The sequence below is a fragment of the Tamandua tetradactyla genome, chromosome 8 (genome assembly GCF_023851605.1).
Source record: "Tamandua tetradactyla isolate mTamTet1 chromosome 8, mTamTet1.pri, whole genome shotgun sequence".
In the NCBI taxonomy this organism is placed as follows: domain Eukaryota; kingdom Metazoa; phylum Chordata; class Mammalia; order Pilosa; family Myrmecophagidae; genus Tamandua; species Tamandua tetradactyla.
The window spans coordinates 81,898,204-81,922,265 of NC_135334.1; the positions used below are offsets into that span (position 1 = coordinate 81,898,204).

Here is a 24,062-nt window from a genome sequence, read left to right on the forward strand (position 1 = left end):
CATCTATATTTATAAGAGATAATGGTCTGTAGTTTCTTGTGATGTTTTTCTGATTTTAGTATCACTATGATACTGGCCTCAAAAGGAATTGGGAAATATTCCATCCTTTTCTATTTTTGAAAGACTTTTCGAAGAATTCAAAGTGTTAATTCATCTTTAAATGCTTGGCACAATTGAGCATTGAAGACATCCATGCCTGGGCTTTTCTTTATGGGTAAATTTTGATTACTAATCCATCACCTTATCTGTTATAGTGCTATTCAGATAGTCTGTTTGTACTTGAGTGTTTGGATAGGTAATGTCTTTCTAGGAATTTTCCCTTTTCATCTGAGTTGTCTCATGTATTTGCATACAACTTTTCATAGTCTCTTTATAACACTTTTTATTCAGTAAGATTGGTATAATGCCCCTCCTTCTTCATTTCTGACTCTAGTAATTTGAGTCATTTCTATTTTTTTCTCACTCTGGCTAAAGGTTTGTCAATTTTATTGATCTTATCATTGACCCAGCTTATGGTTTCACTGATTTTCTCTATTGTTCTTCTATTCCCTATTTTATAATTTCCACTCTAATGCCAGCTTTATTCTTAATAGCCAAAATTGAAAAAGCTCAGGTTCCATTAATAGAAGACTATTTATACAAATTGGTATAGTCACACAGTGGAATAGTATTCAACAATAAATGAAAACAAATTATTGATACACACAGCAATGTGAAAGAATTTCAAAAACGTTATGCTGTCAGAGGAGGGGGCAAGATGATGGCTTAGTGAGGTGTGAAATCTAGTTTGTCCTCCAGAACAGCTAGCAAATAGCTAGGAACAGTACAGAACAACTGCTGGGGCCACATCAGTGACTGGATACAGCGTGCACCAGTCTAGATGGGGGCGCATCAATGATCAGACACACAGCATATACCAGTCTAGACAAGTTGGATCAACTGAGACTGCACACAGAACTGTAAGTCCCTCCAAGCCACAGAGGCCAGTGCCTCTCCCCCATGGGCATGGCAGCCTGGTTCCCTAAGGGGAAAGGAAATGGGCTTTTACTAGCAGCAAGGGCTATGCTCAACCAAGGTCCAGTTTCGGGATTAATTAACAAATTCTTACTAATGAAAATAGACCCCCAGTGCAGAAAAGCCTGGAATAAGAACAAAAGGTACTAGAAGTTTTTGCCTTGGCACGGACGGGGTGGGGGTGGGGGGGCAGGGCTGATTTAAAAAAAAAAAAGAAAACAGGCTTTTTGAGTCAGACAGCACAAAATACTTGAAAAGGGCTGGACCCTACAGAACCTGGAGATAAATAGAGCAATGTACCAACTTAAGCTCTTGATTAACAAACCCAAGGAACAAGGGTTGTGCACTGAAAAGGATTTCTTTTTTTTTGCTTTGTCTCTACTACTTAACAGCTCATTAGATAGAGCTGAAGGGCTTCTCAGCTCCAACTGCCCCAGAAGACAAGAGCAGAATTAAACTTGTCTAAGAGACAAAAGTGGCTGTTCAAGTGAAAGGAGTTAATTCCATGGAGGTTGTGCCTTTCCCAGGAGAGGGGTGCGTCCCAGCTCAGATGGAATCCCTGCCTTAAGGAATTCAGACTCCAGGGATTGGAAAACTGAAGCGATTAATCCCAACCTACAATTTAAGCTCTGCCTCAACCATGCCCCCAGCAGGAAGAATCTGCTGAAGTTAAAGGCACCAAGTCACTTTAAGCTGGTGGGAAGCCTCAGGCAGAAAAGCACCACATGCTGGGCAGAATAGGAAAAACACAGAGTATAGAGAGGCTTCATAGGAAAGTCTGCCAACCTGCTGGATCTCACCTTCAGGGAAAACTGATGCAGGCAACTCATTCCTCCTGAGAGAAGTCCCGTCCAGTCTGGGAAAATCTGACTGGTGCTATAATATCTGAGTAGACCCTCCTAAAAAAAAGGCTCCATATAGGCAGAGGAAGAAACAGAAAAAGAAGAACTGAAAAATTCTGATCAGTTGAACAGAACCTATGCTAAAGGTCTAGAATAAGCTGAACTGAATGTCAAAGAATAGATAAAAAACAAAGCCACCCAGAAAGAAAATCCTAGGTAAAAGAGTGAAAACTATCTCCAGAATAAATTAATTAAGGAAATCAAATGCCTAGATGCCAGCAAAAAATCATGAGTCATACTAGGAAAATCAAAGATATGGCCCAGTCAAAGGGACAAACCAACAATTCATATCAGATACAGGAGTTGAAACAACTGACTCAGGATGTTAGAACAAGACCTGGAAAATCTCATCAAAAATCAAATCAGTGAGTTGTGGGAGGATATAAAGAAGGCACTGGGAAAACAAAAAGAAGAAATCAAAACTTTGAAAAAAAATCACAAAATTTATGGGAATGAAAGGCACAGTAAAAAAGAAAAAAAAAACAGTGCAAACCAACAATGCTAGATTTGAAGAGGTACAAGAAAGGATTAGTGAACTGGAGGACTAGACATCTGAAATCCAACACACAAAAGAAAATATAGGGAAAAGAATGGAAAAACATGAGCAGGGTCTCAGGGAATTGAATGACAACATGAAGTATATGAATGACAACATGAAGTGCATGAATATACCTGTCCCAGAAGGAGAAGAGAAGGGAAAAGCAGAAGAAAGACTAGTGGAGGAAATTATCACTGAAAATTTCCCATCTCTTATGAAAGACATAAAATTACAGATCCAAGAAGTGCAGCCTACCCCAAACAGAATGGATCCAAATAAACATACTCCAAGACACTTACTAATCAGACTGTCAGATGTCAAAGAGAAAAAATTTTGAAAGCAGCAAGAGAAAAGCAATCCATCACATACAAGGGAAGCCCAATAAGACTGTTTGTCACTTTCTCAGCAGAAACCATGGAGGCAAGAAGGTAGTAGTATGATGTATTTAAGATTCAAAAAGAGAAAAAACACCAACCAAGAATTCTATATCCAGCAAAATTGTCCTTCAGAAATGAGTGAGAGAGTAAAATATTTCCAAACAAACAATACCTGAGAAAATTTGTGACCAAGAGACTAGTTCTACGAAATACTAAAGGGAGCACTATAGGCAAATAGAAAAAGGCAGGAGAGAGAAGTGTGGAGATAAAGAAATGAAGGCTATTAGTAAAGGTAAAAAAAAATTTAAAAATTGGATATGACATATAAAATCCAAAAGGCAAAATGGCAGAAGAAAGTACTGGCTTTACAGTTATACTACTAAATGTTAATGAATTGAACTCCCCAATTAAAAGACATAGACTGGCAGAATGAATTTAAAAATAGGACCATCTATATGCTATTTACTAGAGACTTATTTTAGACCCAAGGACAAAAATAGGTTAAAAGTAAAAGGTTGGGAAATAGATATTTCATCCAAACAACAATCAGAAAAGAGTAAGAGTAGCTATACTAATATCTGACAAATTAGACTTCAAATGAAAAACAATTAAAAAAGACAAAGAAGGACATTGTGTATTAATAAAAGGAACAATACAACAAGAAGACTTAACAATCATAAAGATTTATGCACCAAGCCAGAGTGCTCCAAAATACATGAGGCAAACACTGAAAATACTTAAGGGAGAAATAGATACCTTTACCATAGCTGGAGACTACAATTCCCCACTCTCATCAATGTATAGAACATCTAGCAGAGGATCAATAAAGAAACAGACAATTTGAATAATACAATAAACAAACTAGACTTAACAGACATTTACAGAATGTAACACCCCACAAGGAAGGTACACCTTTTTCTCAAGTGCTCATGGATACTTCTCATGGATAGACCATATGCTGGGTCACAAAGCAACTCTCAATAAATCTAAAAAGATTGAAATCATACAAAACACTTTCTTGGATCATAAAGAAATGAAGTTGGGAATCAATAACAGGCAGAGGACCATAAATTTCACAAATATTTGGAGGCTAAACAACACACTCTTAAACAACCAGTGGGTCAAAGCAGAAATTACAAGATAAATCAGAAAATATCTTAAGGCAAATGAAAATGAAAACTACAACATATCAAAATTTATGGGATGCAGCAAAGGCAGTGCCAAGTGGGAAATTTATTACCTTAAATGCCTATATCAAAAAAGAAGAAAGAGCAAAAATTGAGGAATTAAGTGTTCATTTAGAGTACTAAATGAAGAACAGCAAACCCCAAAGTAAGCAAAAGAAAAGAAATAACAAAGATTAGAGCAGAAATAAATGAAACTGAGAACATGAAAACAATCAAAAAAAAATCAACAAAACCAGAAGTTGTTTCTTTGAGAAAAACAATAAAATTGATGGACCCTTAGCAAGGTTGACAGAAAAAGAGAGAGGATACAGAAAAATATACAGAAATAAAGGTGCTTAATGAGAGGATACTATGAGCAAGTATATGCAAATAAACTAGACAATGTAGATGAGATGGACAAATTTCTAGAAAGGTATGAACAATCAACATTGACTCAAGAAGTAGACAACCTCAACAAACCCATCACAAGTAATGAGATTGAATCAGTCATCAAGAAGCTCCCAAAAAAGCAAAGTCCAGGCCAAGATGGCTTCACATGTGAATTCTACCAAGCATTCAAGAAAGAGTTAGTACCAATCTGCTCAAACTCTTCAAAAAAATTGAAAAGGAGGAAAAGCTACCTAGCTTATTCTGTGAAGCCAACATCACCCTCATACCAAAGCCAGACAAAGATACAAGAAAAGAAAATTATGGACCAATCTCTCTAATTAATATAGATGCAAAAATCCTTAGCAAAATTCTTGCAAATTGAATCCAGCAGCTGCATTAAAAGAATTATATGCCATAACCAAGTATGATTTATTCCAGGTATGGAAGGATGGTTCAACTTAAGAAAATAAATTAATGCAATACACCATATCAACAAATCAAAGCAGAAAAACCACATGATCATCTCAGTTGATGCAGAAAAGGCATTTGACAAAACACAACATCTTTTCTTGATGTTCAAAGGATAGGAATAGAAGGAAACTTCCTCAATATGATAAAGGGAATGTACAAAAAACCCACAGCTAACATCATCCTCATGGGGAAAGACTGAAAGCTTTCCCCCTAAGATCAGGGACAAGACAATGGTATCCAAATCACCATTGTTATTCAACAATGTCTTGAAAGTTCTAGCCAAACTAATTAGACAAGAAAAAGAAATAAAAGTCATCATATTGGAAAGGAAGAAGTAAAACTCTCACTGTTTGCAGATGATATGATACTATATGTCGAAAACCCCCAAAAATCCACAGCTAAGTTACTGGAGCTAACAAATGAGTACAGCAAAGTGGCAGGGTACAAGATCAACACTAAAAATCACTAGTGTTTCTATACATTAGTAATGAGCAATCTGAGGAGGAAGTCAAGAAAAAAAATCCATTTACGATTGCAGTCAAAGGAATAAAATATTTAGGAATAAATTTAACTAAGGATACAAAAAAACCTGTACACCAAAACGACAAGAAATTGCTAAAAGAAATCATAGAAGACCTAAATAAGTGGAAGGGCATACATTTTTAATGGGCTGGAAGAGTAAATATAGTTAAAAATGTCAATTCTACCTAAATTGATTTATAGATTCAATGCAATACCAATTAAAATCCCAGCAACTTACTTTGAAGAAATAGAAAAACCAATAACCAAATTTATTTGGAAGGGCAGGGTGCCCTGAATAGCTAAAAGTATCTTGAGAAAGAAAAATGAGGTGGGAGGTCTCAAACTACCTGACTTTAAGGCATATTATGAAGCTACAGTGGTCAAAACAGCATGGTACTGGCATGAAGATAGATATACTGACCAAAGTAATCAGGTAGAGTGTTCAGATATAGACCCCTCATCTACGGACAATTGATCTTTGATAAGACAGTCAAGCCAACTCACCTGGACAGAGCAGCCTCTTCAATAAATGGTGCTTGGAGAACTGGATATCCATATGCAAAAGAATGAAAGCAGATCCATATCTCACACCTTATACAGAAATTAACTCAAAATGGATCAAAGACCTAAACTTAGAGCTAAGACCATAAAACTTTTAGAAGAAAATGTAGGAAAATATCTTGCAAAACTTGTAATAGGAGGTGGTTTCCTAGATCTTATACACAAAGCACAAGCATTAAAGAAAAAACTAGATATATGGGAACTCCTCAAAATTAAACACTTTTGTATATCAAAGAACTTTGTCAAGAAAGTAAAAAGGCAGCCTACACAATGGGAGACAATATTTGGAAACTACATATTATATAAGCGTTTACTATCCAGAATATATAAAGAGATTGTTCAACTCAACAACAAAAAGACAAACAATCCAATTTTAAAAAATGAGCTGAAGACATGAACAAACACTTCTTAGAAGAGGAAATACAAATGACTAAAAGGCTCATGAAAAGATGCTCAACTTCACTGACTATTAGGTAAATGCAAATCAAAACCACAATGAGATATCATCTCACACCCACTAGAATGGCCATTATCAAAAACAAAAAGCAGAAAAACAAAAAACAGAAACGGCAAGTACTGGAGAGGATGTGGAGAAAGAGGCACACTTATCCATTGTTGGTGGGAATGTCAAATACTACAACTGCTGCGGAAAGCAGTTTGACAGTTCATCAGGAAGCTAAGTATAGAATTTCCATATGATCAAAAATCCTATTGCTAGGTGTCTATTCAGAGGACATGAGGGCAAAGACATAAATGGACATTTGCATACCAGTGTTTATAGCAGCATTATTTACAATTGCTAAGAAATGGAAACAGCCCAAATGTTTATCAATGGATGAGTGGCTAAACAAGCTCTTATATATATGTATGATGGAATACTACATAGCTATAAGACAGAGTAAAGTCATGAAGCATGTAATAACATGGATGGATCTTGAAGACATTATGCTGAGTGAAATTAACCAGAGACAAAAGGACAAATATTGTGTGGTCTCATTGATATGAACTAACATTAATGAGGAAACTTGGAGAATTGAAGTTAAGGACACAGATTATCAGGAGATATAGGGTAGAGATTGGATAATTGGTAATGAAGGAATACAGATTGTACAACAGGACTCATTGTAAAAATTCAGAAATAGCACAATACTACCTGATTATAGCACAATAAGGTAAGTACGCTCAATGAAGCTAAACGTGAGAATGATAGAAGAGTGCTGGGATCACATATGAAACCAGAAGGAAAGATAGACTATAAAGACTGAGATGGTATAATTTAGGAATGCCTAGAATATTCATTGATGGTGATTAAACGTACAAACTAAAAAAATGTTTTTGCAGGAGAACAAAGTAATGTCAGTATTGCAAGGTGTTGAAAATAGATGGTATGAGGGAAAAAACACAATCAATGCAAGCTGGGATCTATAGTCAACAGTAACATTGTAATATGCTTCCAATGAATGTAATGAAAGCATTATGCCAAAACTAAATGTCAATAGGTGAGGGGATTGGGAAAGGGTATGGATTGTTTGTGGAAGTAAAGGAAATTTCTTCAGATGGAATATGGTGGCAAAGACATATGTATACATTTAATCTGGATTGTATGATATGTGAATAAAACTATATAAAAATGAACATAGAGAAACAAGTACTAGAGAAAATGTGGAGAAAGAGATGTACCTATTAACTGTCTGTAGGGAAATGAAAGGTACAGCCCCTTGGAGGACAGTGTGGTGGTTCCATAGGAGGTTAGGGTGGGTTTGCCATATGATCCTGAAATCCTCCTGCTCAGTATATACCTGGAAGAGCTGAGTGTGGGGACATGAATGGATATTTACACACTGGTATCTCTGGTGGCAGTGTTCTTGATCCACAATGCATGAAGGTGGCCTAAGGGTACAATGAATGTAGAATGGAAGGGGAAACTATAGTGTATACATACAATTGACCACTGAGCAAAGAAGTATTTGCAAAGTCCCCTTGGGGGAATGGGGTGGAAGGGGAAAATATTCAACTTTCCCATTTAGAAAATTTCTGATATTCTTGCAAACAGTGGGGACAACCTAATCAATAGACTGAGCCCTCGATCTTGGGTTTGCCCCTATGAAACTTATCCCTGCAAAGGATAGGGTAAGCTCCTTAAAATTAGGCCTAACATCACCCCCCAGAGAACCTCTTTTGTGGCTCAGATGTGGCCTCTCTCTCTATCTCTCTCTGTGTGTGTCTCTCTCTCTCTCTAAGCCGACAGGGCAAGTGAACTGATTGCCCTCCCCCACTACATGGGACATGACTCCCAGGGCTGCAAATCTCCCTGGCAATATGAGACAAATTCTGGGATGATCCGGGACTTGGCATCAAGCAATTGGGCGAACCCTTTTGACCAAAAGGGGAAAGAGACAAATGAGACAAAATAAAGTGTCAGTGGCCGAGAGATTTCAAACAGAATGGAGAGGTTATCCTGGAGGTTATTCTTATGCATTATCTAGCTATCCCCTTTTTCGTTTAGGGTGTATTGGAGTGGCTAAAGGGAATTACCTGAAACTGTAGAGCTGTGTTCTAGTAGCCATGTTTCTTGAAGATGATTGTATAATGATATAGCATTTTACAGTGTGACTGTGTGATTGTGAAAACCTTATGTCTGATGGTCCTTTTATCTAGGGTATGGACAGATGAATAAAAAATGTGGATAAAAATAAGTAATAGGGGGAACAAAGGTTAAAATAAATTGAGTGGATTGAAATACTAGTGGTCAATGAGAGGGATGGGTAAGGGTTATGGTATGTATGAGTTTTTTCTTTATTTCTTTTGCTGGAGTAATGCAGATGTTTACAAAAAACGATCATGTACTGATGAATACACAACTATGTGATGATATTGTGAGCCTTTGATTATATGCCATCAACAGAATGTTTGTATGTCAAAAATAGTTGTATGTTTGTTAAGGTTTGACAATAAAAATATATATATTTTAATTATACTGATTGAAGGAAGCATTATCAAAAAAGACATATTTTGTGACTCCATTTTTATGAAATTCTAGAACTTTCAAAACTAAGCCCAGATTTAAAAAAAATCAAAATAATGAGTGGCTCAGTAGGTTGAAACTAGTACTACCTGGGAAGGGGTATACAGGAACTTTCTGCATTGATTGTAATATTCTAAATCATGATAGATTCTTGTGTTAGACAGGTGCATGCATTTGCGAATACCTGTTGATCATATACTTAAGATTTGTGCATTTCACCTTATATAAATTTTAAGTAAAGGAAAAGATGCAAAAAGTCTTGAATTCAAGTTATTCATAAGTGTGCAGAAGTATTTAGGATATCTATGATTTCCCTGAATATGGATTTCTGGATAGATATAGATGAGATGAATATGTACTAAAATATGTATAGTAAAATCTGAATGGGTGGCAGATTGCATTTTCAATAATGACCACAGCAATAATTCAAGTCCTCCGTGGTGTTCCAAAACTTTTTCATATTTCCCATCATGAAGTAGAATCTATTTCCTACTCCTAGAACCTGGACAGAACTTCGTAGTTGCCTCAATGATTAGAATGCAGTGAGGGTGAAGCAGGGCATAAAAGTTTATACAGCATCATCCACTTGGCTTTTATGGAGTTCTCACTCTTATAATCCATTCACAGTAGTCACATAGAGAGCCTGAAATACCAGACAGTGTCTCAGAAATATCCACATGAACAAACAGATGCTAGTGAACAAGTCTTACGATGTCTCCTGTCCTCCAGAGTCCTGTCTATACAAACGTTGTTGTGCAACAGCACTAAGGTATAGGGTGGTTTATTACACAACAGTAGATATCCATAACAATCTAGGTAATGGATATAAAGAAGCCCACAGTAAAATTCTCAGCTTAGTTTTTGTTTTTAAAATTTTATAATAAACATTGAAAAAGTTTTAGAGTACCAGTTACAGTAATTGGAGGTTTGGGTTGAAGTGGATTTTTATCTTCAACAAGGCCTTCTACAGAAGACTCATAAGAAAACAATCACATTGATCATACTATGAGTTCATTTTCTTTTCTACCCATCTTCTTACTGATTTCCTGGACAGCATCCTCTTATGAGAAGCCCTAACCCTAGCCCTGTGGATAGGGCTGAAGTGACTTGTCGGACATGGCAAGTAAATGATAGTGAGTAGAAAATAAATCATTCTTAGGGAAGCATCCACATTCCAAAATATTTTAACAAATTTAATTCTAATCATTTTATCTGTTATTCAAAAGAATAAAAAAAAAAAGTTCTCTGAAAATCATGACTGTGTGTGTGAGAATAATACTTTAAAAAATCTTTTGTGGCCATCACAATGAATTCTAGGTCCACAAAGAAGAATACTTCTGACATTTCATGGAAAGAAGAAACTCAAAGTAGTGTCAAGGGGTAATGTCTCAGGTGATCCCATACTCCTATTGAGATCCACGTGGGACTGAGGACCAGCTATTAAGAATGGAGAAGACACTATCCTATCCTTATAAGATACTTTGTAATTTCATGCATAGTGTGGACTCATCATAGACATTCAAAGAGCACAAATGGCTTAAAACTCATTCCTAAATAACATTATAGAAAGCATTGCAGAAAACTGAGCCTGCGTTGTAACACACTAAGTTCTACCTATAACTTAATAGTTTTATGATTTTAAGAAATTGGAAGGATAAGATAGTCTCTCTTGCTTGTGATTACACTGTCATTTAAAATAATGGTCTAATTAAGGCAATAACTATAAGCCTACCTGAATTTTCCTTATCTTCCTAGTCAGTGAAATTCAGAAAATAATTTTTGCCAAAAAAAATTACCCCATATGCTACCTAGTGTGTGACAGCAACAAGACAAGTCCTGTTTTCTATCTGCCCAAGGTAATAGACTTGGGCAGATAGAAAAACTTATTCAAGCATTCCCCTTTCCTTTTCCAAGATACCCCACTCCAATTCTTCCTTAAATATTAATTTCCTTCCTGATTGATTCAACTTTTTCACTTTAGCAGGTGCTATAACAACCTTATGCTCTCTGAAACAATGTGTTTTTCATTAAGAATTTTCTAAAATTAAAAAAAGTTTAAAAGCTATGGAATAATCTCAGTAGCTGTGACATTCTGCCTAGTCTGCCATAGAAACGTTAAAAATCACATTTTACACAATTTATAGGAAAACAAAACCACAAGTCAGGAATTTTCAACAAGGCGAGGAATCAATTATATTCTATTTTCCTTTCAGGACTTAGTGAAATCCCCCAGGATTGTACCTTTGTATGGGCTAAATGATTAACTGAACTAAAGTTAATACATGAAGCTTAACATTCAAAACTGTGGTTTAAAAATGGACATCACTCCATTTCTTTCATCCAAGCTATGTTAGTACAACTTTACAGCGACCCTGATACCCCACAGGCCCAGGATTCCCCAACCAGCAAGGCTGCATTGGCCAGGACCACTGCCCACCGAACTTATTTTACACCAATTTCTGATGCTTATGGCACAGGCAAGAGTACACCACTGTCATTACTTCATTGCAGTTGTAGCATTGCTGATCTTTACCTGTATTCACAGGGCTTGCATAAATCCAGCAGTTACTAATTTAATGTCAGCAGGAGCAGATGCTCAGGCCGTGAATTGAGGCTGGCGAAGGCTGGCATCTGTATTAGTCAAAAACAAGTGTCTCCAGTGCTGAGCACAAAATCTAGTGCTTACCACAAAATCTAGCCAAGTTCACTTATGGCATTCTCTCTACAGGATCGGCATTGTTCCTGTGACTGATGAGGTACCTGCAGAGTTTTAAAATCCTTTAGAAAATCAACTTGTTCTTGAACCACAAACATCAGACAACAGGAATGGACCAAGACTTAAGGCATTTAAAAACAATTTTTGCAATTCAGATGGGGGTCCTTTGGCTCCAGATAAGTTGTCTGTTGCCCCCGGTGTTTCTCATAAATGGGTAGCCTTAGGCAGGTTGACCTTCCAATTGTCATTGCGAATAGTTAATGCATCTCTTGGCTTAGAAACAATGACCATACATACACCCCTTAATTCAGCCTACTGGCTGCCTTGCATAGTTCAGTTTTCCATTATATAGTGTCCATAATAGGTTTCATGACTACTGCTTCCACATAGAAAACTGATCCTAAGATATCATGCATCTTGTGCTTAAAAGACTGCTGTTGAAAATACTGTGCTGTAATTGATAAGCTTTCCATTTCATTAATGTGCTCAATTGTGCACCACCAAGGTGAGGTTTAGCAGCAGTGTTCTGTATCCACCCATTTATGGGGATGGCTGTTCTCAATTTCACAAGGCATTTCTGAGTTAGTCCTTTAAATTGCAGAAGGCATATTAGGCAGCACACAGTTGTTTTTCTAAGGAACTGAACCACAGTTCAGCTCCTTTCTAGAGATTTTCAACAGGAAATAGGCTTTGCCTGTTGCCTTTGCCACAAGTCCCACCTAAGTCATTATCCATTTTGGCCACATCTAGATCCACCCATAAAGCCTGAGGGTTAACTTTTCCTAACCAAAACATAGACAGGTTTTAATATTTGGTCTAAGTGAGAACAAAAAGTTTCCGATACCTCAACAATCCCAAGAATTTGTCAGGGCAGCTGAAGCGTTCATTGCAATTTATCAGCATCAGTTACCCATCCCAGACTCCCAAGGTGAAACAACAATGAGCCTGAGGCTTCTCTTAGTTCTGAAAAAAAGTTACTCATTAACATGACAATATAATGAGTTACACTTTTCCACTTGCCCAAATCCTGTGGCAGACTGTGGCGGGAGATCAAGCCATTTAAATAGCCTCATGGGAACACAATAAAAATCCTTTGTTCTTCTTCCCAAGTTATGGTGAAAACAGGATAACCTTATTTAAGGGCATACTAAAGAATTGAATGTAATTCCTCATAGTAAAGAGGCAACCTTTGGAACCACTGCGCACAAAGGGAACGTCACCTCACCCCTTGCCTCACAAACTCATTATTTTTTCTCCTTTTCATCTTTCGGTCAGAATTCAGGTCCTCCTCTAGTAACCTGGTTTCAAGTTTAATAAACCTCTGCTCCTTGGCAGCTTGCTCCACAGTTCAACTAATACTGCCTTTGGCTGCCCATCAATATTCTCAATTTTAGCTCCAGTAGCTTTCCACATTTGTCTATGTGACACCAGGTTTAGACATCATATTGGGACATTACCGGTAGCTCTAACTCCAGCTCTCCTTCGTTTTAGGCAATCTGTCTGTCCCAGGTGTGCAATCATTTGGGCAGCCTGTATGATGTGCTGTCATATAAGTGGCTGAGAATGGGCACCAAAGTCCCATACCACTGATTGAGAGCAGTATGTAGAATTGTCTCATTAATTCCTGCAATGTAAGTTACACAATCCGGTCCAATGCTACCCAGCATGTCAATTGCATGCTTCATCCTTAGCTCCCTTAATACGTTTTGTAGTTCATCAGTGGTATTCCAATAGGGGGTGTGATGGGGTAGTAAATCCCCCTCGTTGGGCCACAACTCCTAACACTGGAATATGAACCAATTAAGTAGCAAATTTGTTTCCATTTAAGGAGCTAACAAATATATGTGTTGACACAGAGAAGAGAGAAGACAATTTACTTCACTCATCTCACACCCTGGGTGTAGTATACCATCTGCACCAGTATCCCACAATCACAGTAGCCAATTTGATAAAAAATTTTTGGTTTTGCCTATAAACCAAATATCTCTCATAATTCAGAGGCAAGACCATGCATTTTTTGCTTGGCAGACGTGACTGGGGTTGGGCCATATCAGTAGTGCCATCCCCATCCACCTGGAGGCCTAATTGGGCTGGGAAATGCTCTGACTTAATCTTACATTAGACCACAAGGTGAACAAATTTACACTCTTCATCTTCCTTCTCCCAGAATGGGAATCCTCATCATCTAAAGAAGAATCCACTGGGTCCCAAACTTTGGGCTCCCAATCAGGGGAAGTTAGAATATGTCTTACATGAGCCTTATGTAACTTCCAGCCCCTTACCATAGTTTAACAACACACTAATTCATCCACTCAAAATAACCTCCCATTTAAAGCATCTTTCAACTCTGCTTGGGCTACCTGCATATCCCTCTCTAACTTAAGTTCCTCCTCCAGGTGCCGAACTGCCACTTTAGCCTTCAGGGTCTCTTCCCTAACTTCTTCCAAAAGTGACCAGGCTATAGCTGTGCAGCCTGGTTGCTTTCTTTGCTCTTATGAAATCCCAACTGGCCTGCAGCCTTTTGCTGGAGGGCTATTAGTCCAGCTAAGGATTTATAAGCATCTCCATACACCCTTAATGGTTCCCATACATCTAAGAGAGTGGCCACCCCTCCCCACATGAACACAGCAGGCCATCCAGGGATTTCCCCTGAGCAGTCTCCTTTTCCAGTACTGATGCCTTTTATAGCTGGTGGCTCTTCGGGCTCCTGGCTGGCTCATCAAATGTTCCAACCCAGCTCAATCCCAAGAGCAAAGAACACACCAGGCATAAATTCCCCATGAATTTAATTAGGGACTTACTTACAGGTGTATAGAATTCCCATTGGCTGATGGTTAGAAATGAGAGTCAGTAATCTGCATAAAACAAGAGGAAGAGTAGTGCCTTATATAGTAGAGCCTCATGAGAGTTACAAAGAGGTCTTAGCTGACTGTCATGAAAGTTGATTATCAACAGTAATTAAGTTCAGTAACCTTCAATGTCTGTTTTCTGGTCACCGGGACTGCTGAGTGCTCAAGGCTCCATCCTTTTCCCTAAAGGAGGGGGTTCTGACCCCTGGGCTGCTACATTTTCCTCATTCTTTAAGACAGCAACCAAAACTAGTAGTGTGTTGTCTCTCAACCGCACTATATCCGAGCCTTCAACAGACCATTCCATTGTGCCTTCAACCTAATTCTTTCTGGATAACGGGGCATATGACAATAGAAGTGAATTCCAAGTGCTTGAACCTTATACATACATGTTTTATTATAAAATATGTCCCCTAGTCAGAGGCAGTGTTATATAAATACAGTAATCTATAAGGCAATCTGTAAAGTCACGATTGGTGGTACAGAGCACTGAAGGCAGGAAGGCTAAATCGGGGCTAAAATGTGTCTATATCTGTGAGGATAATTACTTTTCCCTCACAGGTGGAAGTGGTGAAATGTAATCAACCTGCCACCAGGTGGCTTACTGGACTCCTCAGGAATAGTGCTATGCCACAACCTGATTGAAATATTCTGATGGCAGTTTGGCCATTCAGCAGAGGTAGTAGGCAGATGAATTTTGGTGAGGGAAACTCCAGAGGAGAGACTATCTGGAAATGTAAATGAAAATAGCCAGTACAAAACTTTAAGGGATGCTTAAAATCTGCCTGTATGCTGTGTTCCCAGAAAAGATCTTTCCTTCTCCTGTGCCACTCTAATTTCTTCTACACATCTGCATTTTAGCACTTGTTGATCTACATTTCAATGTTTTTCTTCTGTTTCCCTTTTTTCTATAGCCATCTCCTTGAGGACAGAGACTGAGTCATTCAGTTCTGTGATATCTATGCCTCGATATCATTTTGATACCTAATTCATGTACATTGAATGAGTGCATGAATAATGAATAGATGACTGAATGATGGACCCACTATCTCCATCTTAGGAACCATGGAGCACTTATAACCTAAATATAAAGGACCCTAAGAAACTAAGGTTCAGTAAGATGTTGTAGAGAAATTCAGTGGGATGAGTATCCCATGACGAACTCAGCATTGGAGTTCTAAGAACTAGATTTAGAACTCCAGTAATCCCTCTCCAAAAATCATTTAATCCCATAGAAACGCCAATCAATTCTTATGACAGTCCCACCAACTGTTCACTATTCACCACTCCCCTCATATCCTCATTTTACTCCTTACCCTAGATTCCATATTCTACCATTCCCTTTCATTCCCAAATCATCATTCCCTTTCACATACTTCCAAACACTTGAACATCTTTTCTTTTATCCTACTGCCCTGGCAGAAACATACCCTAGTTAAATCTAAATCTCTGCCTTCTCCAGAACTCTATGCAAGCGGTTGAACTCCCGTGGAGGACAAGTTACAACACAACTTTAATATGCTGAGAAATGCTGGGTGGGTTATGACTGTTGGGGAAGAAAATCCAAAACAATTGATGGATGATGGGGCAGAACTGGAGTCAGGATTTCATATGGATCAGATACTTAAGTTATCCAGCTCACTACATGTTGTCACCACAAAATAGAGGATATGCAACGACCTTAGTAGTCATCTTGGATCATCATGTTTTGAGTGATAAGAGGACAAATCACATAGTAAGGCCAACCATATTGAGGTTCACTTCCTGGCAAACTTAAAACGTGTAAAGAATCCTTCTTCGTGTGATATTAGATAATCTTTAAGAAAAATGACTTGAAGTTTTAAATTCTTCTTTCCTGCTATTTCACCCCCAAACTCTAGTAGAAATACGAAATCATCATATACACTAACAGAAGTAAGTCATCTAATTTCCCTGAATGCTCAACAAGCTTCTTTATAAAAATAAAATATCTTTATCTTTGATAAAGATAAAGGATTCTCAGAGGAAATCATGGTATTCTTATGACATTTGATTATAAATTACTTGGCCCCAGTCAGGGTTGGTGAAGACAAGAAGAATACTTCCTAGTTATTTTGAGCAGAAAAAAATTTAATTCAGGGAATTTGATGCTTAAAAATTTTTGGAATGACCAGGAGAAGTGAAATTTAAGGAACTACAATGAGACTTTTGGTTTCAAGATGCTACCACTGTAGCTAAAATCCAGAGGTCAGGAAATGAGGTTGCTGCTTCTTCCACCACTTAAATAAACTGAACTTAAAGTAAAAAACAATGGAATCATTGCTGATGATTAAATAGAAGAGTCACACAATATAAGTCGTTTTAAGATTAATTCACATTTTTTATTGAGAGAAAACATCAGGTTTCTAAAAATGTAATCTTTTTATTTAAAAAATGTATTCACATAAAGAGAAACAATTGGGACAATAAATGCAAAAGAATATGTAATAATACAAATAATTTTAAACTCTAAAAATGAAAATTAGTTCAGGGAGAGCATTTTCAGGGCTATTGAAACAGTTCCAGTGAAATTATGTACAAGAAATCTGAGTATTTTCTGTATCAGAGTCAATGAGAATACAATGGGGAAAACTTGCTTGTTCAACAGACTTTATTGAAGTGTACAGCATACATTTCCCATGACTGAAACAGGCTAAAAAAATCCTAACATAATTTACTTCTTTGCCCCTGACACTGAACTATGTCATCTTAATATACCTCCATTACACTGTCCTTTGAAAACTCCCTTAGGTATTTTGTAGAATAGTGTTTTAGTTTGCTAATGCTGCCAGAATGCAATATATCAGAAATGGATTGGCTTTTATAAAGGGGATTTATTTAGTTACAAGTTTACAGATTTTTTTCAGAGAAAAGGCAGGTGGCATTCCTCTGACTTTATCTGTCACATGGGAAGGCATATGGTAATGTCTGCTGGCCTTCCCTCCTGGTTTCTGGGTCCAACTGCTTTCCTCAGGGTGATTCCTTTCTGCATCGCCAAACATCTGGGTCTGAGCTTCTTTGACCACTGAGCTGAGGTGTGCTGGGCTGCTGAGGTCTCTTCTGATTTCTCTCTTTTAAGCCTCCAGCTAATGAAATTAAATACCACTCATTGTGGAAGGCACTCCCCATAGCCAAATACAGATATAATCAATCATAGGTGAATTTCATATGCTGATGATTTAAGTCTACAACAGGAGAACAACTGGACACTATTACCTGGCCAAGTTGACACCTGAACCTAACTACCAAAAATAGATTTCTGAAAGTGATGAGGTAGGCTTCAGATATCTTTTGAGCTGACTGGATCAGGTTCATCTACAGAGATACTATAGAAGGGATCCTGTTAGTCAGACTTACATCACAGGTCAAAAGAAACTTTTCAGCCACAGCTGGTTTCAACCTTAAGATTATCTGCAGGGCACAGAAACCATAAATTCAGTTGAAGAGATCTTGGATGGCTAGACTAATATTAATTTCCCATTCAAGGAGTTTCATATGCTTCTACAAATGTTGATTCCAAAGTCTGTATCCAAAGAGCACAGAACTTATTTGAAAAGATTTGTATTTACAGAAGCAAGAAATGGTGAGTAGAAGAAGGATAAAGCAAATCTTTTTTTGCCTCGATGTTCATATGCTGGTAAATCCACTGAAAATTTTCTTGAGGATGATGCAATGAAATCTGTGACTCTACAGTACTATGAGTACAAACTGAAATGTACTTAATACCATAACTTTTCATCTGCAGGAGAACTCCTCAGTATATGGTATTTATTATTAAAATCAGATTTCTTCAGAACCTCCAATGAGTTCTTGCCATCAGTTTTCTCATGGCCTCTTTAACCTCCTTATTTCTCAGACTGTAGATGAGAGGGTTCAGCATGGGGATCACCACTGTGTAGATCACAGACACCACCTTGTTCTGGTCAGTGGAGTAGCTGGACTTGGGCAGCACATAAATGAATACAAGGGTCCCATAGAACAACAGAGTGACCGCAGTAAGGTGGGAAGTACAGGTAGAGAAGGCCTTTTTCTGCCCCGCTGTAGAGCACATTTTCAGGATTGAGAAAAGGATGTAGACATAAGAGAGAGCTATGATAAACACAGTGACCACAATGATGGAGCCAGAAGAGATGGCTGGAAGTATTTCAGAAGTAAGATCATGAGAGCAAGAAAGTTTCAAAAGTGGTGAATAGTCACAGAAAAAGTGATTGACTTTATTTGGTCCACAAAAGAACAGACTTAATGAACATCCAGTAAATATCCAAACATTCACACACCCTCCAAGGTAGGATGCTCCCAATAGAAGAATACAGATTCTGGAGGACATGTGGGTAGAGTAGAGCAGGGGTGACCAGATGGCAACATAGCGATCATAGGCCATGGCAGCCAGCAGGAAACACTCGCTGTCCCAAATGTGACCACGGAACAGAGCTGGCCTATACAGCCAGTGACAGGGAGAGAGGTTTTATCCCTGAGGAAGCCCAAGAGCATGACAGGTGTGACTGATGAGGAGTACCCAAGGTCTACAAAGGCCAAATGGCAAAGAAAAAGGTACATTGGGGTGTGAAGCTGTGTGCTGCTTTGAATTATTATAAATAAGCTAACATTGCCCATTAAGGTGATAACATATATTCCTAAAAATGCAATAAATAAAATGGCACAAACTGTAGTATCCTCTGATAAACCCAAAATAATGAACTCTGTCACAGCTGTGTAGTTTGCAGTCCCCATCTATATTGAGAATGTTGCCCACTAAAAGCAAAACAAATGGATATTAGAATGGAAGAAAATACCATAATTTGGATATTTATTTTTATAATACCCATAAAATAAAAATTATAACATGTTCACTTATATGTAAATTTTTGATTTTGGAAAATGCTTTCTCACACAATACCTCATATAAGACTTGAAAATATAAAGTTCATTGACATCAGGCCAGGAATACTCAGAAAAACCTTTTAAAAATTATAACATAACTCATAATTGCATCATGTGGTCAGTTTAACTGTTCTGTAAGGAATGGTATCTCACAGGGGCATATCCTAGAGATGACCATAGTGATATGAAGAACACAGTGGTTGGATTTTCTTAGGTCTGAGACATGATCAAGGGGAGACAGAAATTCACAATGGGTCAAGACCCATGGAAAAGAGCAGTTGTTCAAAAGGATGTTTGAGGTATCATTTCTTATATGAAAGAGGATTTGCAGTCATTATGAATACGGAATTCAAAGCAGAAGTAAAATGGTGGAGCTGCATGCTAAGCCAAAGGACCAGAAAGTGGGCAGTAGCTCAGCAATGGGCTATGGTCCCTACCCACAGATCTCGCAATTGGTGGAAAGCACAAACTGTACTCAGTTTGTACAGAGACAGGACTTAGGGTAAGACATTCAAATCATGAACAGGTAAACAGAGAGCAACTGAGGTTTTGAGGAGGAGATAGGATCACCTCCAGGTCAAGCTATCTAATTCGTGATAGTGAGCAAGTTCAGGGCAATGAGAAGCCAGACATGTTAATCAGATTACTCCTGGAAGCCTTGGAAGGCTCTGCTGATGTCTGGACCTTGCATAAGCTAGGGCTGCCAGAAGAGGGCTCCAGCTCCTAATTTGCACAGGTATCCAGTTCCATCTTGAACAGTGCCTTTCTGTCAGAATCACACCTGTGGGTCATCTTCTGAAGAACTCTTCCCCATAGCAATTTGTCTAGCACCATACATTGTTCCTAAAGTGATGTCTTCTTGTTCCATTCTCGAAATCATAACACCATCATGAATTATTTACTGCTGTGCACAGAGAAATGGGAAATTAACGTAAATAGATTATCTGCTTTCAATCAGGACCTATGTCAGGAGCAGTAAGTCTCATAGGTTGGCATTGTTATTATTAAGAGGTTATAGATAAAAAGAGACTTAAGGACATTGGTAACTTGCCACACACAAGCAGTAAATGGTAGAGCCAGGATTCAAATTAGGCACATCTGGTTTCAAAACTCATGTGCTATGCTGATGATAGAACATCTTAAGGTATGTTTAAAAACAATCACGGATGAGTACCAAATTGGCTATCATTCATTCATTCAATGTTTGTTGAATATGTACTGAATTCTAATTGCCAAGTTTAGTAAAATACAGATCTCCAGTGTAAATCTAACCCTGTCCTCTCTACTTGAAAGTCCCTATTTAATTAGAAAGACAGAATTCCTAAATAGCCACAACTTTGGCTAAATATGAAAAAGGTCATAAGAGTTATCACAGCCTAGTGATAGTTTAGAGGGAGCACTTCCTTAGTCTGAGATTTGGGGAATCATAGTTCAGTCAGAGAGTAGAAAGTTCTGAAACAATCCAAAGGAACCGTGTGTCTCAGCAGAGGAATTTTCAAACCTCATTAATAAACAGTGGAGTGTCAGACTGTGAAATTTAGAATTCTGTTTCTTTCCATGGCTACTAGGGTAGTTAGGAGAGCTTTCACATGGAATCACAGGATGCCCAACTTCTGAAGGCCCTAGAAATAGCCCACTCTCTCTTCCTTATACCATAAAGTTAGAAATTGATCTGAAAAATTAGGTAACTAATTTCGTGTCAAATGACTTTCTGGTAACTGCACTGAGACTAAAAACCAACTTCCTGGATATGGTAGATTGAATTATTTACCCCGATTTAGACAGATTCTTAATCTTAATCTTCATTCTTGTGGTGTGAACCCATTATAAATACCATTTTTGAAGAAGTTATTTTTTAGTTATGATGTGGCCAACTGAAGCAGGATGGGCTTTACAAAGTGGACTTATAAAGAGAAGAAACCAGAATCCAGAGTCAGAGAAAGGCACAGGGAGAACCACAAAGCTGAAAGTCAATGGAACCCAGAAGAGAAAGGAGAAGACATTGCCGTGTGATACAAGAGAGGGATATAAGCCAGAAAACACCAGAGATCACTGGCAGCTATCACCAGAATGTCACAAAGAAACACTTGGCACCTCCTATCCTCAAAACCATGAGCCAGTAAATTCCCATAGTTTAAAACAAGCCATCATGTGGTATTTGACATAGCAACCTGGAAACCTAAGACACCGGACTCCATGGCCTGGAAGTATTTTCCTTCCTAATTCATTACCATATTTAAATAACACAAATCTTTTATTTCCTAAAGGAGGTAGAATATCAGAAGGTATTCTTAGTATATCATATGTTCCAAAAGTTTTGTAAAATTAAGTTAATGTATTAATAAAACCTGGGGTTTTAAAAGAGTGTTCTGTGATCCAGTAATTCATCTGAAGAAGTGGCTATAAGGCAATGTCAATTCTGTGAGGCAGGTGATGAACCTACTTCAGTGCCCAGAATCCAGGTAGTTTTTAGGCCCCTGTTTTCTGCTGAATAGTTATGGGTGTTTGGTAGGTTGGGAATTGGATTCCTGTTTGTTTAAAAAACAAAATAAAGCATCACTTGAGAAAACTTCAGAGAAATCATTGTCCTCAGGGGAGAACCAGGTTTCCTTTGGACAGTGAAGACAATGTTCAAAAGAAATAAAGACACGAGATATTTTGTTGATTACCGACAGTACCAAAAGGCACAGGGAAAGTGTTTCAGGAGTTAAAAATAGGTGGAAGCTGAATGTTCTGATTCAAGAGAAGATAAGGAAACTTAAACTTTATTTATACCAGTTGAATGGAGATGACATTCTAAGAGAAAATAAAATAGATTTTATACAAAAAAAATTCTAAGAGAAAATAAAAGATACTATACAAAATATACCCAGTTAACTGCTGAATGAACGGAAGGGAGAGTATAGGAAGGAGAATGGGGAAGCATCTCTGCTAACCTGGATGTTTAGCAGGTTAGTTTGCTAATATTTAGTTGGAGTTTTGAGGCAATTCCACCAAGGGAGAACTCAGCTCTATTGGAGAATTAAAAAACAATGAGCAGAATTAGCAGGTGCAACAAAAGGTCAAAGATCCTGGGGTAAAAATCACATCCCAGTAATAGTCATTTCTGCAATTAATGCAGGGATGTCTTCACAGAAATTCAAAATGGTCCGTTGTAATCTTGGTTAATCTTTACGGGGTTTACATCCAGATATGATGTAAAGTCTGCCAAGATTTATCACCTGTATCTTCTATTTCATATAGAGTTGTATAAAATTATAAGAACAAATCAGGAATCCTTTCTCTATGCCCTGTGATATAACAGAAAATAAATGAAAGGATTTGAGGGCATGACCTGTGTAATTTATATTTTCGCCACATCTTAAAAGCGACGATACCAAATTGGGAGATGAAAGAGCGGTGCTTAGAGACATGAGCTTCTGGCTACCAGAGGGCAGAAGAAAATGTAACTAGATTTATAGCCCAGCATAATGGCCCTTGATGGTCCTCGGGCTAGAAATAGAACACATCTCACAAAGATAAAACAAGATGAAGGTTATCAGGCATTGTCCAAAAACATTTCATTTGAACATAGAACAGAGAGAAAATTCCCAAGATGAGAAATTGGTTTTTATGAAGGACAGCAAGATTCTCATGAAAATGAAAGTGAAAAGAAAAATGGGAGTTCTTAGTCATAAACATGAAGAAATATTTGAGAATATGTTTTGAACCTATATTTGAATGGTATAGTGGCTTTATGTAAAAAGCAAGCTTTATAGATAATGGAAGTTGGGATTGTAACATAGAAGGAAAGTAGGAAAGAATATGTCAACAGCTCCTACAAAAATAGAGTGGCTGAATAGCATTCTGTGTTAATTAGGAAAGGTTATGAGCAGAGAGGACCAGAAGGCTCAGAAGGAACATAAACTTTAGCTTATGAGCAAGAAATGACATATGAAGGAAGTGGGTCACACTTTTACTCTAAACAGACATACTTGAATAAAATTATATGTGAATTAACTGAGCAATAGGATGCATTTTATAAATATTCTACAATTACATATCTGAACTACAAACTCTTACCTTCCTTATAATTACATAAGACAGAGTTGGGAACTTTATTAACTGGGCATAGACCCAAGAAAGAATGAAAGCTTAAAATTTTAAAGAAAATTGATGTATATAAGACACAGTTCATAGTCAGTTATAAGTAACACTGTGGCAAAAAGGCAGAGTGTTGTGCAGAAATGCCATGGGCTTTGGAGCCATATTACCTGAGATCTGATTCCAACTTTGCCACTGACTATCTATGGAATAATATTGCTCATAGAAATATGTGGATCCACATAAACAAATGATTATTTCCATGAAATAACCAAACTTTAACTTCCAATACAATAATGAAAAACAAAAATTTCTGTATAAATAGAAAAGGACAATTATTACCTGCAGAAGTTTGTACTTCAACAATAACAACAAACTCATTGGAAAACAGGGCCATAATTATATGAGATTTGGGGTCTCTTGGGATTTAACCTCCTGAGTACATCACTTGTTTGTAAAAATTACTGAAAATACACCAGGACAGAGAAATTACAGGTGCATGTGCACATATAAATATGTGATGTCTAACATCTCTAAATTCTTTTGGAT

The 24,062-nt window shown here is 37.6% G+C and overlaps 2 protein-coding genes across 3 annotated transcripts in view; one reads left to right on the forward strand and one right to left on the reverse strand.

Annotated features, from left to right (window-relative positions):
* Positions 1 to 24,062, forward strand: part of LOC143644635 (olfactory receptor 5M5-like) — a 384,306-nt gene that overhangs the window by 310,292 nt on the left and 49,952 nt on the right. The window lies entirely within an intron of this gene.
* Positions 18,340 to 19,280, reverse strand: LOC143643642 (olfactory receptor 5P80-like). The gene is given in 2 exon segments (XM_077112244.1): positions 18,340 to 18,953; positions 18,956 to 19,280. Coding segments are annotated over 2 exon segments (939 nt in total).